The following is a 14,835-nucleotide window of genomic DNA, read 5'->3' as shown; positions in this document are numbered from 1 at the left end:
TCATAAAATGCTCAGTCTTTTTTAATACATTTATCCATAACATCAATTTCTGTTTTACAAAAAAAACAAAAAAAAAGTTCAACTTGGAAAAATCTGTTTACACTTTTTTTCTGCACAAACACACATGAATTTGCTACAGAAGCACACCTGAGTGTGGTCAAAGAATCTCCGTCCAAGCTCTGTGTGTGTCTGATTGGCTTCATTATAAAAAGCAAGGCTTTATTTGCTTCATTTAATATAATGCTGCAAAAGGTAAAAAGCATAACGTGGCGTGTACCAGAGTAAATGCATTTGTAAAATGATATATTTCCTTTCTTAACTAAAATTGAATTGAATAGTAACAGAAACTGTGCAGAGGACTTTTTCACTTTATCTTCACTTTATAAAAATCAACAAAATGTGTCAGTCGTCCAAGGGCGCTTCGCTTCGCCTCCAGGCAAGAATTGCTTCTAGAAGTCAACAAAGGTCCTTCACAGTCAATTTTTAAAAGAACACTCAGTTCTTACAGTTAAGTGCATTTTCATTCACAAGTCGGGAAACCCAATAGCAGTCCCTGTCTGTTAGTTTTGTCTTTCAGCCACCGTTCTGACTATGATTTCCTCTAGGCTGGGATTTTTGCTTCTGCTGGTAGACCCATATGACTGTCAAACTGGCAATCGGCATACTCACATGCAGTTGCTCCTTTTGGCCAAGCATTAACATCTGTGTTGCAATCCATTTTCTACACATCCAACGAGACATTCACTGCACTGTACCATCTTTCCTCAATCTATGAATAACAGGAAGGTACCTTGAGGTAAATAACTCACAGGTATTTATAGCCTGGTCAGCCTGAAGTCCAGGTAGTGAGCAGAAAACTCACTCAGTCTTGAATACAGGTGAGATTATCAGAGGAGCTGAATTGTTACCCCCACAGTTAAGATAAGGGCTAAAGTATGGGAAGAGTTTCTCAGTGAAAGACTGACCAGTGAAAGAGTAGATATGAGACCTGGCCTCCACATCATAAAAGGAGACCAGTCCTTCCTCATAATCCACAAACACCCCCACCTTCTGGGGCTTCTCTCTCAGAGAGAGGAGGACTGAGAGGCCAGCAAGGGCCTCATACTCATTCTCATTCCTCAGCCACACTGTCCAGAATCCATTCTGTGGAGTCAGTGTAATCTGACCCTTTCTGTTAATGGACTCTCTGGCCACTCCTAAATCCCAGTCAGTTTTCCCGCTGACCTGCACCACATAGTAAAATCTCCCTGAGGAGAATCCCTCCTTTCCCAGAACACAGGGATATTTATTAAATCTCTCTGGGTTGTCAGGAAGATTCTGCTTTATGTTTCCATTTGTGACTTGTTTTCCATCAGCAGACAGGATGAGATTGGGATAAGCTGTAACAGGATCCAGGGTCACATCCACTGGGAAACATATAATCAGTTTGAAATTCATTTTTAGGTTTGAAATAGTATGACAAATATGAAATAAAATAAAATCTTAGTGAAATAGTAAACATTGTACCTGAATACTGCTGAATATTCTGCAGTTCTGTGGAGGCAATTCACACCCACAAAGATAAGATTACATCCCATAGTAATGAATTATTACATCCCAAGTATTTTATGAAGTGAGTGCAAAAAAACATAAATTTTATTATAGTCTGTTTGTAAAGCATCTCAGATTCCTCACCTGTTTCACTCAGCTTCTCATCCAGAACGTTTCTGAGTTTTTCATCCAGACTCTTCTGAAGTTGAGTCAGGGTGCGCCTCACAGTCTCTACACTCAGATGAGGGTCAATACTCATGTCAGTCCAGTTCTTGGTGTGTAGGGGGCTGCACAGGGATGGGTAAGTCTATAGTCCAGCAGGAGAGAGGAGAGATCACTCAGCATGAGCAGTGTTGTTGTGTGATGAGCTGGATTACCACTGAGCACATAGAGGAACACTGACCTGTAGGAGGTGGAGGTGGTCCTCAGTGTGTGAGAGCTGCTCCAGCTCAGTGTCTCTCCTCTTCAGCTCAGTGATTTCCTGCTCCAGCTCTTTAATGAGGTCTTCAGCCTGCCTCTCTGCCGCCTTCTCCCTCTCCTTCATCACCTCAAGCAGCTCAGCCTGGCTTCTCTCAATGGAGCGCAGCAGAGCGGTGAAGACTTCAACACTGTCTGTGATCTCCTTCTCTGTGTTTCTCTGAGAGAAGAACAACTTTAACTTAATGAAATCACAGTGAAGATATGATTAATACCAATCAGAACTGCAGAATGATGAAGTTACTCTGTTTATCCAGAGTTTCACTCACTTTTCTGAGCTCTACTGAGTGCTTGATCTCGTTGATCTTCTTCTGTCTGTCTTGGATCATTCGCTGCACATCGGCCTGTGTCTCTCCCAGCTGTGCCTGAGAGCAGAGGGAAAAATAAATATTATTTTTACATTTTAAAGGGGAAATAGTTCTTAGTTCACAAATGTGCATCTTTTTTTTTTTCTTTTTTTTTGATAAAGCTGTCCTTACTTTTTTCTGTGCGCTCTCCTCCTCCATAGGAACAGTGTTGTGATTCTTGTGCCCTCCCTCAGTACAGAACAGACACACATATGTCTGGTCATCTTTACAAAACAGCTCTAGAGGTCTATCATGCTTATTGCATATGTAGTCCTCCATGTTCTTCACTGGGTTTATAAGCTTGTGATTTCTGAGTTTCCCAACTGAATGTGACTCAAGGTGCAATCTACAATACGTCGCTCCACAATTAAGGCAAGACTTGAAGGCCTTCAGCTTCCCTTCAAAACAGACGTCACAAAGAATCTCAGGTTTATCTGGAACACATTTCTTCTTGAAGTGATGCACAACCTCTCTTAGTGTTGTATTGACCTTCAGTTCAGGTCTCTTGGTGAACTCCTCTTTACATAATGGACAGTGACAGTGTTGAGTTTTGTCCCAGTATTGTGTGAGGCAGATTTTACAGAAGTTGTGTCCACATGGAGTAGAAACCGGATCAGTGAACTCATCCAGACAGATGGAACACTTGAGCTGCTCTTCAAACTGAGGACTGCCGGTGTCTTGACCAGCTGTGTTTGACAGATAATGAAAGAAAAACATTTACAGATTTATTCTAAACCCGTTCTTCATAAATACAAACACAGCTGACTTCAGTTGAAGTTTGAAATGTCTGCACACATAGTTCTACACACTATGCTTTAAAAAAAAGTGAAATGTAAAAAAAGGCGCTTCAAATGGTTTCTGTAGAAGGACTATCTTCGGTTCTATAAAGACACATGGTTGTAATAGAGGTCTTCTAGTGTGAAGAACCCTCATTCAATGTAAAGGTTTATCACTTTTAAGGTTTTTCACCCTAACACATCTCTATTACATAATTGATTCTTCATGGAACCAAACTCTCCAACTCACCCTCAAAGTACTGGATGGAGCACCATCATTTCAGAGAACACAGTTCCTCTGCTCCACAGCTCAATGCTGGGGGGCTTTATATTGACAATACTTCTCTACAGGACTAGACAAGCTGTTTGTGTGCATTTCAACATCTGTGTTAGCAATGGCTACAGCTTAAAGTAGCTAAATGCACTCATTAGAAGGGGTGTCCACAAACATTTGGACATATAGTGTATATCTAATGAGATTTCTGTATGTCTCTACACACCACTGGCTTTTGAACTGCAGCTCTGTTAGATTTAACATGGCTTGTTACCTCTTGATGACTTGATTTATATATGTTTTTGTTTGATTGTTTATTATTATTATTATTATTATTATTATTTACGTAAAAGACATAGAAAGCAGCACATCAGAATGTTGAGGTTTGAACCTGTGACAAACATGGCATACTGTAAAAACACTAACTTGGATTTATTGAATACACAACATAGTTGCACTGAAACTGAAAATACAGGACAATGAGACACTTACACTCATCGGGTTCCTCCACACTCTTTCTTCTGCGTTTTCTTTGTTCTGGTGATGAAGATTCTGCCATTTCCTCCTACTCTTCAACCCTTTCCAGGCAGAAATAACACCTACATTAGTGCACAGGTTTAACAGTAAGGTGTGTTATTGATTGCTTAGTCTGTTTGATACAACATAACCCATTTATTTTTACAGTTATACCAATAGTAATTATTTCAATCATCCGCACATACTGTACATACTGGAGGCTATTTGAGGCTACGCTGCCCCGTTGATTTATTTTCTTCATTGTAATGGAATAAGGACAGACTTTTACTCAGCATACTCACAGACCTCAGATCAGAAACTCTAATTATCCATCCAGACTTTCTCACTTCCTGCTTTGTTTATATGAGTTTTTATGCTTTACCCAGAAAATCATTACTGTATTATTAACTTACAGCAGAACACTCCAATCTTTGACCTTGCTGATTCAATTGAACTCCTGGTCTTTGTCAATCAGCAAGAAATCTATTTTTTGTATGTGTTAGAGCAGTATGTCCGTATCTTACTTTGTTTACTCAAAACAAAATCGCTGAAGTGTGAATCATTCGCTGAAGTCCGTACCTTTATCTGTCTCTTTTTCCGTTTGTTGAAGTGTCAGAGTCGTCTGTGTTGAATCTCTTTTTACAGTTACTAAATATCCAGCAGCTAAAATAAGTTCTACTTCAAAGCTTCATCAGCTTCCTGATTCATAACATACACTTTCACTTTCTCTTCAAATGATTTTGAGTGATGTCATAGAAGGTTTAATTAGGAACCATGTTTGTACACGAGTTGTGTGAGTGTGAAGAACCTCCACATTGGTAAAGAACCTTTTAACTAAGTGAAGGTTCTTTAAGACCTTCAAAATATTTGACAAGCATGGCTTACATCCTTTACAAAACCACCCCTTGTAGCAGCTTTAAGAGTGCACTAAGAGAAAGTGAAAGTGTGTGATGGGACTTACCCAGCTCACCCTTTAGTACTCTCCTCCTATCACATGCAGTGCTCCCAACACTGGGAGGGTAAGGACTGGCACTTGCCTCATCTGACACATGTGTAACCAGCCACCGTCAAAGCAATGCCACTGGGCAACCAACGCATTTGGAGAAAATTGACTAGCAGATGCTTATTCTAGCCAGCATCAAACTGAAGTAATGTGGGGGGAAAAGCGAGGCAGAAGGCCTGAAGCAAGGTAGCCCTACTTAACATAGGAAGTAAAATTCAGCATTTAATAGTGCAGGGGTCAGGGGTTGTATTAACTGTTTCACCCAAAGGTCATGAATCTAGTTTGCATGCTCCCAAAACCGCTGTACAGATGATGCCATTACACATCTGCTCACCTGGACACAAGGAGGGGTAATTATGTAAAAACTGCTGCTTGCTGACTACAGCACAGTTTTTACTTCTACTATACCTTCCAAACTCACCACCAAGTTTGAAGATCTTGAAAGATCATTCATCTTTCCTGATAGACAGACCACAGGCAGTGTGGGTAGGCAAATATGTCTCACTCACACTCACCCATAGCACTGGAGCCCCCCAAGATTGTGTCTTGAGCCCCCTGCTGTACTCACTGTACACTCATTACTGTTAGGCCATTTCTAGCTCTATCACTATTGTCAGGTTTCCTGACGAACCTGTTGTGGTGGGTCTGACTTCTGACAGGAGATCTCCTGAAGGGTGATTAACCACCTGCAGAACTGGCGGCAGGATAATTATCTCTTCCTCAACATCAGGAGACTAAGGAGCTGATAGTGGACTGCAGCAAGAAGCAGGTGAGGAGCTACCATCTTAAAAAAGCGTGAAAAGAGTGGACAGTTTCAAGTACCTTGGAGTTCACATCTCACAGGACCTGTCATGGTCTTGTGACATCTCCCTGGTGCAGAAGGCCCGTCAGGGCCACCTAAGGGACTTCAGACTGCCCTCCAATGTGCTGTGGAGCTTCTACACCTGCACCATCCAAAGCAACCTGACGGAGAATATCACAGTCTGGTTAAGGAACAGCACCAAGCAGGACAGGCAGGCTCTCCAGAGGGTGTTGTGTTTAGTAGTGTGCATCATTCAGACAGAGCTCACTGACCCACAGACCATGTACAGTAAGTACATATATATACATGTGTGTGTGTGTGTTTTATCTCAAATTTATTGCATATATTTGATACTTTACTTAAATTAGGTTAATTTATTTGACAAAGCTGTCATTCTAAATATTCTGCCTGATTTTCTGTCCTGTTGTTTTATATGAGCGGACAGTTATCAAAGCATCTCACTGCTAGTTGTACTGTGTGTAATTATGTACATAGTTACAAAATAAAAGTGCTACAACAGGTTTTTTGAGCGTATCATAGAATAACCACTTTTGGTTCCATTAAAAACCATTTTTGCAACAGAGAAGTGACCATTAAATTGATAAAGAATCTATACATTAAGAGAATGTTTTTGGGGTCTTTTAAAGGTTCTTCACACTTCACATCTCTATGACAAACATTGTCCTTCGTGGAATTGAAAGTGGTTCTTCTATGGCATCACTCAAAGAACCTTTTGGAGCACCTTTTTTTAAGAGTATATGTGACAAATAAAAAACCTTTACTACATCATGGTTGAATACATGGTTTAGGCTGTGGTCAGCCTCTGCTATGTCTAGACACCACAGCAAACAGATAATACTCATCTACCTCTTGCCAGGTTTTTATTCCTGGAAGAACAGACTTGTTAATCAAGTGCTTTGTCACCATCTACCGGCTGAAAGAAAACCTGCAGGACAGATGATTTACACAACAGTTCCTATGTGTAACACAGTGCTGCTGTGTTTTATACAGAGTGCTTTCAAATCCATGCATGAAAATGAATAGATCACAAACACTAACAAACTCTCTGGACTGAAGCTGACTGAGTATTTGGTTTCAGCAAGAGAACAAATTCACTGTTTTGTTGCAGTGCTGTTATTTGCCATGTATAAATAATGCATCAGCCCTCCTTTATCCACTTCAGTGGCAGTCAATGGGAGTCAGATGGGGCTGCTTTAGTAAACTGGGCTTTATTTAGCCTTCACTTCCACAACACAGGCCTTCTTAATATTCAGCCAGTGTTTATTTTCAGCAGATGGAAGCCACTCTGCCAATGTGTTTATTTCAGTGACTTGCTGCACAGCACACAGTCTGTGCATTGCATTTCATTAGTATGGTCTACTCTGGAACCAGACCATCCTACATGAACTATTATCAACTACAGTACGTTAATAATGCCAATTTTGTAATTACAATCATTTTCTCAAATAGGACTCAGGTAGTGCAGCATTACACAGTTCAGAAGAGCTAGAGCTATGTAGTTAGCAGTTAGCAGCATCCCACCCCAGAGTAGCAACCATTACTGGCCTGACCTGCAATAGAGAGAACAGTGTCTCTACCGTTGCTATTCCGGGCCAGAATGTTGCTAACGGCACTGTGTCCACAAGACCACTTACAAGAACTGCGTAATGCTGTGTAACCCATCATATTGGTCCTGCAATAGTACTGTCCCATGTCAGTTTACATGGTTCTTCAACTTATGGTGCCAGTTCAGTATTTTTCAGCTTGTCAACAAACACACGTGTACATGACAGGGAGCTCAAAGCATCATTGTATTGTATTGTACTGCATTTATGATGTAAAAGTGAAACAGTGTGAACACATGGCTCACAGATAACCAATGAGAACAAAGCAGATCAAATGCTCAGTATATGTTACTGCTTTAATTAATTTGATATTTGAGATAAAGTAAACACTCATATTGCCTACATTGTCTTTACTGACAGTTCAATTGTATGATCAACAGTGTACACTAGGCCCCAACTGCATCAACACCCTCAGTTTGTAGCAGCTGCTCCAGCGTTGGTACTCTCAGCACTGGTGCCCTCTTGTGCTACAGTGTGTAAGTAAGTGGAGGAGTGCAGGTGATAGAGCTTCTGCATGTGCTCTTTCTCCAGCAGCAGATTCCTGTGCTGGGTCTGAAGGAGCTGCTGGTGGCCCCGCAGAGCATGAGCTCTTGGGATTAACATCTGCAGCTCCTTGCGCAGACGCTGGTTCTCCTGAGACACTTCTTGCATGTGAGAGAGCAGACAGCGGTATGCTTCCTGAGAGAGAATAGGAGGGATGTACAATGCAAAAGAAAACACTATAAAGCATGTTTAAGAAATGTTCAACATTAAAGTAGATCATTAAACTACTGTAGTGCTCAGTAGAAAAAAAAACTCTCAACCCTTTCAGTGCTTCTTATAAACACCTTCACTCAACCACAAGCTCTTTTCGAAAAAGAACATAGGGTCCACATATGAACTCTCTAAAATGGAAGTAGCCCATGCTGATACACCCCCAGCAAGGCAATGTCTCATCTTAGGCAATCTATATACAACAATCAGCCAATTACACCAAAAAGTCTCTTGGTACATTAAAAAATAGTTATGTGAGGGATTTGGGGCCGATAATGCTCATGTCTGATCACAGTTTAATTTGAGATGGTTGCTTTGCACTTCTTTGTTCTCTTGGCTGTGTATGCTGGGTCAACCCTAGTCTGAGGTCCAGCGTGATCTGGAGCAGGTTTTCTTCAAGGATCTCCACATAGTCTATGTGCCTTTTACTAAGGAGTGGCTTCCATCTGGTCACTTTACCATAAAGGCATGATTTGTGGAGTGCTACCTGGATAGTTGATCTTCTGAAAGGTTTTCCACAAGGGTACGCTGTAGCTCTATCAGAGTTACCCTTGAGTTCCTGCTCACCAGGGCGTGTCTTCCTCGAACACTCTGTTTATCCGAGGGGCCAGTTCTGGGAAGATTCTTGGTGGCTGCAAACTTCTTCAATTTATGAATAATGGTATGGCAAACTGGAAGTTATGAAGGAATACCTACACTTAATGCATGCATCCAGTGGTCATGTAAACAGTAGTGCTGTAGTCAAGACCATTAGAAACAAAATCAAGACCAGGACACCCTCAAGGCAGAATCAAGGAAGAGGCTTGACTAAGTAGTCGAGTTCCAAGACAAGATGTGAAAAGCAAATCAGAGACCACACTAAACTGAGATCTGACCTGCTGGTCCACTGCAGCAGCCTCACCCTGCACTGCTGGAAGAACATCATCCCTGGTCACGTGTTCTGGCAGCTGCTGGTGCCCCCGAGTCTATGGCAGAAAGTGCTGTGTGGTGTCCATAGGCTGGTTGGTGTGGCTCACCTCAGTGTAAACTGAAAGTCAGACTGCTGTGATGCACTGTTGTTATGCAGCAAATACCCTAGCCAGTGCTTCCAAAACACCCCTTAAGTCACTTAAGTCTGGCACCCCAATGACACTGTTTGGTGCTGATATTTTGGAGGCCTTGGATTACTTTCCAAAGTTAAGATAACTTCACAAAGTATAACAAAGTGTCCAGGATACAACTTTGAGTCTGCTGTCAAAAGATGCTTTTGCCTTTTTCATTCTCCATGTTTTGTGGAGCACGTCTGCCATACTTTGACAACACTGCTGTCTATTCTCACTCCCAAACAAATGCAGGTCACGAATCAGCATTTGCAGCTGGTCCTGTGGGTCCTGTTCACTCATGAGCTGCACCCACCTGTCAACCGCAAACTTCTTCTCTCTGACATCAGCAAAAAGCCGTGACCAAGAAACCAAATTTCTTGTGGTAACTGGTGCGCATCAGTACTGTATGCGCACCATTGCCAGCGAGAGATCCTCCGAGCTGGTGACAGCTCTTCAGGCCCAGCATTAACATGGTTTTCCCCCAAGCTAATCAGTAGATGGGTGGGTGTGGGTTAAGGCAAGGTGGATCATGTTGCGGTTACTTTGTTCATTTTAATGTTTAGCTGCCAGATGAATTAAAGCAGCATTGTATGAGAAATGGGGTGCTTTGTTCATGGGCTCCCCCTACATGTGTAGTTTGCTGAAGACCACACTTGTGGCACACAAATATAACATCAGGTTACTAAGCGTTATGCAGTTCTCATGAGCAATGACCTGCCCACTTCACCAAAGTTACACAGTACTGCTATTTTAAGATTTAAAAAGTTACATAATGTTGATTTAAGGGTACAATGAATTGCATGATTAGTTCATTAACAAAGCAAATAATTTAAGAAATAAAAAACTATTTAGTGCAGCAGTCCAGCATCGCCTTAACATTCTGCTCTTCCAGAGGTCAATAAATACACAATCTTCAAATATGGTTTTAAATTGTCTCCTAATTCAAATTAGCTGCCAATAAATTTTTAAAACATTTATTTAGAGCTACCAAACATTAACAATAACACTAAGCATTTTTCCTACTTTATGTCGCCATTGTTTTTGCTTTAAAATACAAACCAGATGTTCATAATCACTTCTGTACCTCACACGTCGCCACCCCATGTCTAAAATCGGAAATTGCTAGCTAGAAGTGGAATTATGCCAACCTTCACATCATGCAATTTGCTTATTTGTTGTCTGTTGCAACCAACAACTGTAGAAAACATGGACAATGTCTCTCAAAAGTGAAGCCACCATAGGTCTATGGCCTCTGTTGACTTGTTGCAGTATGATGTGCAGCTCTGTTCATCCCCTTGTTTCAGCCAACTAACATTAGTGTAGTCAGTTGGTTTGTCTCAGTAGCAAACACAGCTGAGCTCCATATTACACCACTGGACAAACTGTGTATTCAGGGGAAAAATACGTTTTGCTTCTGGTCCTTTAGGCTGTGCTGTAAACTCAATGAAGGTGGTCTAATACGCTTGGTCTGTGAGAAGGTAGTTGTAGTCTACTAAATGAGTAGGTGAGTCTGGCTCCGTCTCTAGTCTTTACTGCACAGACTCTGGTCGCAAATTTGACAACATGGTATAACAATTTTGGCCACACTTCTATAAAACGGTGGGGAATTGAACCACAATGTCCATGTTTTTTTTTTACAGTTATTGTTGCAACAGATTTCTGTGTGTGTGTTTCACACTTACCTTGTTAGCTGTTTGAACAAATTCCTGCACTTTGTGTTTGGCCTGTGCCTCATAGTGTTTCTTCTCTTTAAGAAATCTTGCCTTCAGAGCCAGCAGAGTGTTAGAGTGATGGAAGTGCATAGCTGCTACTTCCTGCTCCAGCTCAGCTATACGGCTCAACTGCTGCTGCTTTAGACTCTACAGCATGCGCAGACACACACAGGTATTGTAGAAATTCATAAAAAAGCCTTCAGCAAGTCATAAAAGCATTTTAAGAACGTTACAAAATTCCGCAGAGAGATTCTTACTTCACTTTTAAAGAGAAATTAAACGCTAGGTCAAGTGACCAGACTCACACAAGAGATGTTTAATAGCTACCTCCAATTCTCTGAGCTCAGCTATCTCAAAATTTAGCCGAGCCAGCTCATTCTCCTTCTGCAAAATCTCCCTCTTCAGCTCTGAAATCACACGCACAGCAGATTTCTGTGTAGTTCTCACCTCTTTTAGATGAGAGTTTTAGCGTTTTACACTTCTCGCCCACAAAAAACAAACCCATGTATGAGTCACACACAGTACACTACATCTACATTATACTACCCCGTCACTACACACCTGTGGCCTGTTCCTGGTATTTCTCCAGTGCCTTCTCTCTCTGCCTCCTGAGATCCTCCAGCTCCTTTTGGCTCTGATCATTCAGAGAAACAATCGCACTCTGCCGCTTCTGCGTCCGCTTGGATATGTATGACATGTACTCTTGCTGCAGAGATGTGAGAGTGTGTGTGTTAGTGTGTCTTCAAAGACCAACCAGTCAACATTGAAACCACTTACATGAGCTCATTTCAACATTTATTCAATGACCAAATGTTAGCTTGGAGAAAATTAACTAACTAAAAGTCATCCAGTGTGGTCTGGTGTAAAATGCTGAATATTAGAGAGCCCTTAGCCATAGTTTATAGTGGTGGTCACAGGAACCAGGGGGTTGCGTTATCTAGAATGCAAAAATGCACACTTTATTAACAATTCAAATGAGCAGTGAGCCTACAGTTACCATCTGGTTTATATATACGTGTCATTTGGGTGCCACACAATGCCCTCACACATTTCAGGCCATTGGTGAAACTCTGTAATTCTCAATTTCTCCATTTCTCAAAACAAAGTACGCCACGCTTCGACTAGCGAACTTGGTAATAGATGGGAGGGTGGGAGGATGCTACTTAGTCAATTTTTAATTGAAACAGCAGCATGATGTGAAATGCATTCTGGGATATTTGCCCATCTCAAGTCCACCCAAGTCACCTCCAGATGCAGCCTTGATAACACGAGCAGAGCAAGAACACATCCGGGCATTTGGACTGTACTTGGCTGAATCTGGACTTTTGAATGGAGCAGTACTTGGGCTGCAAGTGATGGCGTTCCACACAAGTCCACAAGAGCAGAAGTACAGGATCTGTTATTGTCTGAGTGGTAATGTATTCATAAACATTTCATGTAATAACTTTCAGTGATTTAGCTTTTTGAGGCACTGAACACGTCAGACGTCTGGTTTCGTTCACCCCCCACTTTGGACATTTTTAACATTGAATGACTTTGTTTACATCTCAATAATAGAATTATGAATTTTGTAATGATACATTTAATAATAACATACTTACATAATTGTGTGTGTGTGTGTGTGTATAAGGCTACTCACACTCTCCATGCGTGTCTGGTAGACCTCGTTCTGAAGAAAATCATTATCTCTTCGTCTGAATTTTACTGTGAGTTAAATCTATAGTCAGGTGTGTGTGTGTGGTCATCAGTGTTTTTTTGATTGGGGCAAATGTCCTCAAAATGATAGAAATCCTTGATGTTTTAGCGACTACTAAAATCCCCCAGAACTTGACAGGTCTAAAGTGATGAACATCTAAGAGATTACAGATCTCTTTCAAACCTCATACTGTTTACAGTCTGATTTGAATTTTCTAATGAATTTAATCGGATAAATTAAGAACTATTTAAGACATTTTTGTGTCTGTTGTTTGAAATGTTTGTTTAAAAATCTGATGGGTGCTCAGGTAAGCTCAGGGAATATATATGTGGAGCACAGGAAATATGAACCTTCAGAGATGGACTTTTATTAGTTAGAATAATTGAATAAATAAATGCAGATGATCAGATGATGTTGATATTGGAGCTGGGTTAGATGTAGGCAGACCTTCCAACTTTTTTATTGCTACAGTAAGAGGTGGCAGTTGAAATACTCCACAAAAATAGTAGTAGCAGTAGTAGTAGTAGTAGGAGAGAGAGAGATAGAGAGAGAGAGATAGAGAGAGAGATAGAGAGAGAGAGAGAGAGAGAGAGAGAGAGAGAGATAGAGAGAGATAGAGAGAGAGAGAGATAGAGAGAGAGATAGAGAGATAGAGATAGAGAGAGAGAGAGATAGAGAGAGAGAGAGAGAGAGAGAGAGAGAGAGATAGAGATAGAGAGAGAGAGAGATAGAGAGAGAGAGAGAGAGAGAGAGAGAGAGAGAGAGAGAGTATACAAGAAGGATACAGTTGTTCTGCCCTAATTTTGAGGGCGCTGAGAGTTTCAGTCAGTGTGTCGTATCTGTGGATTAAAAAATCTAATCAGATCCTCAATCCTTTTCAGACAGAGCCGTACATTCAACTCCATGCGCTAACTAGGGCCAGCTAGTGCTTTATTTTCTCTCACTCGGTCTGTAAGTCTCCGTCTCTTCCTGAGCTCTCCTGCTGGTCTTCTCTCTTCTCAGCCATTCTGGATTAATAAGTGAAGATGGTGGGCTCTGTCAGAGCTCTACACTTCTAAACCCAGAGACAGAAAACGGCACAGTACTGTTATTTTATCCAGCGTTACCCGCCTGACTTCGCTAACGTTAGCTAGCCAGCTAACCAACACGTTAGCAGGTTCCCCTTGCTAGCTGTTGTTGGCCCCTTCGTAACTAAGCAACGAGATACACAAATCTAAAGCAACACGGCACATCAAAAGAAATTATTTATCATTTATTTATCATTTATTTATTTGAAAATAGTTTCTAAAATGCTCGTATGTCGCTGTGTTCAATGCATGCTTTGTATTTACTCAGATAAATCATGCATTTACAAGTTTTTTATGTTCATAATTTTGTGACGTGGGTGGATGCCTCATGTTCTTCCACATCTGGACTCTTTAGACATTCGGCTTACTTGAATGAATCATTTGTGCTCTTTTCAGCGCAGTTATTGGCACTTTAAACATGTGTGATCTCATGATGTAAGGTTGAAATTGAGGTTTTTAACTCAGATATGATGCACACCTGTCACAGGGGAGATATGACCCCTCAGCAGCTTACTTACAGATACACACATATACACAAAGATTAGGATAAAAAAATAATATTTATAAAACAAATACAAAATATAGTAATATAAAAACATAAAATGGACTAATGGAAGAAATGAATTATACAATATCAACAGAGGCGCTATAAAACAGGTATATATAATTTACAGATGTGCTGTGACTAAAGACTAAGGATGCCATGTACACAGATGTTTAGAGGCATTAAATTAAACTACAGACATCCATTCACCACCACTCTGAACTAACACTGTAAACAATTCTCTCTCAGTAGAAGAAAGTATGTGAGTGTTTACATCTTAATGATAGAATTATGAATTCTTTATATTCTATATAAAGAATATATTCATACTATACTCATGGAATATATTGATACTATATATTTATATTATGAATTCTTTATATTCTATCTTTATATTCTTTATTCTCTCTTAATGTTACAGGTCAAATATGAAAATATCATCATTTTGTGTTAACTTGTGAAATGTGCAGTAGACAGATACAGGGGTAGCTACTTTATCTGTCTGTCTATCTGTCTGTCTATCTGTCTGTCTATCTGTCTGTCTATCTCAGTCTTCTATTCCAGCACTTCTGCTGCAGCTTACCCCTCTGGCTCAGCTTTAACTGGTTTTAATGGTCTGTGTGGATGTGTG

The 14,835-nt window shown here is 40.7% G+C and overlaps 2 protein-coding genes across 3 annotated transcripts; both read right to left on the bottom strand.

The window, feature by feature from the left end:
• Nucleotides 1–14: 14 nt before the first annotated feature.
• On the bottom strand, nucleotides 15–5,830 carry LOC140562086 (E3 ubiquitin-protein ligase TRIM39-like). Of its 2 annotated transcripts, none has more exons than XM_072687486.1 (8): nucleotides 5,746–5,830; nucleotides 3,897–3,982; nucleotides 2,487–3,040; nucleotides 2,277–2,372; nucleotides 1,934–2,167; nucleotides 1,675–1,837; nucleotides 1,507–1,533; nucleotides 15–1,406 (listed from the first exon to the last, which is right to left on the bottom strand). In XM_072687486.1, the coding sequence occupies exons 2-8, from the start codon at nucleotides 3,961–3,963 to the stop codon at nucleotides 859–861; spliced, it is 1,689 nt and encodes a 562-aa protein (XP_072543587.1). In that variant the 5' UTR covers nucleotides 3,964–3,982; nucleotides 5,746–5,830; the 3' UTR covers nucleotides 15–858. The 2 variants fall into 2 exon arrangements, with proteins under 2 accessions (XP_072543587.1, XP_072543586.1); XM_072687485.1 differs by lacking the exon at nucleotides 5,746–5,830 and adding an exon at nucleotides 4,500–4,587.
• Nucleotides 5,831–7,633: 1,803 nt separating this feature from the next.
• ccdc166 (coiled-coil domain containing 166) lies at nucleotides 7,634–13,762 on the bottom strand. Its single transcript, XM_072688798.1, has 7 exons — nucleotides 13,538–13,762; nucleotides 13,379–13,432; nucleotides 12,537–12,591; nucleotides 11,459–11,603; nucleotides 11,225–11,304; nucleotides 10,868–11,044; nucleotides 7,634–8,028 (listed from the first exon to the last, which is right to left on the bottom strand). The coding sequence occupies exons 1-7, from the start codon at nucleotides 13,597–13,599 to the stop codon at nucleotides 7,762–7,764; spliced, it is 840 nt and encodes a 279-aa protein (XP_072544899.1). The 5' UTR covers nucleotides 13,600–13,762; the 3' UTR covers nucleotides 7,634–7,761.
• Nucleotides 13,763–14,835: the final 1,073 nt, after the last annotated feature.

Source organism: Salminus brasiliensis, chromosome 9 (genome assembly GCF_030463535.1).
Source record: "Salminus brasiliensis chromosome 9, fSalBra1.hap2, whole genome shotgun sequence".
NCBI lineage: Eukaryota > Metazoa > Chordata > Actinopteri > Characiformes > Bryconidae > Salminus > Salminus brasiliensis.
This window is presented reverse-complemented; position numbering and strand designations above follow the sequence as displayed.

Bases quoted from the DNA above. Each gene is read 5' to 3' on its own strand.
- LOC140562086 (XM_072687486.1), bottom strand. From the start codon at position 3,963: ATGGCAGAATCTTCATCACCAGAACAAAGAAAACGCAGAAGAAAGAGT. The intron at 3,041-3,896 runs GTAAGTGTCTCA...TGTCAAACACAG, and splicing joins TGTGGAGGAACCCGATGAGT to CTGGTCAAGACACCGGCAGT. The intron at 2,373-2,486 runs GTAAGGACAGCT...CTCTGCTCTCAG, and splicing joins AGGAGAGCGCACAGAAAAAA to GCACAGCTGGGAGAGACACA.
- ccdc166 (XM_072688798.1), bottom strand. From the start codon at position 13,599: ATGGCTGAGAAGAGAGAAGACCAGCAGGAGAGCTCAGGAAGAGACGGA. The intron at 12,592-13,378 runs GTATCCTTCTTG...AGTAAAATTCAG, and splicing joins AAAATTAGGGCAGAACAACT to ACGAAGAGATAATGATTTTC. The intron at 11,045-11,224 runs GTAGCTATTAAA...CGCATGCTGTAG, and splicing joins CTGAGCTCAGAGAATTGGAG to AGTCTAAAGCAGCAGCAGTT.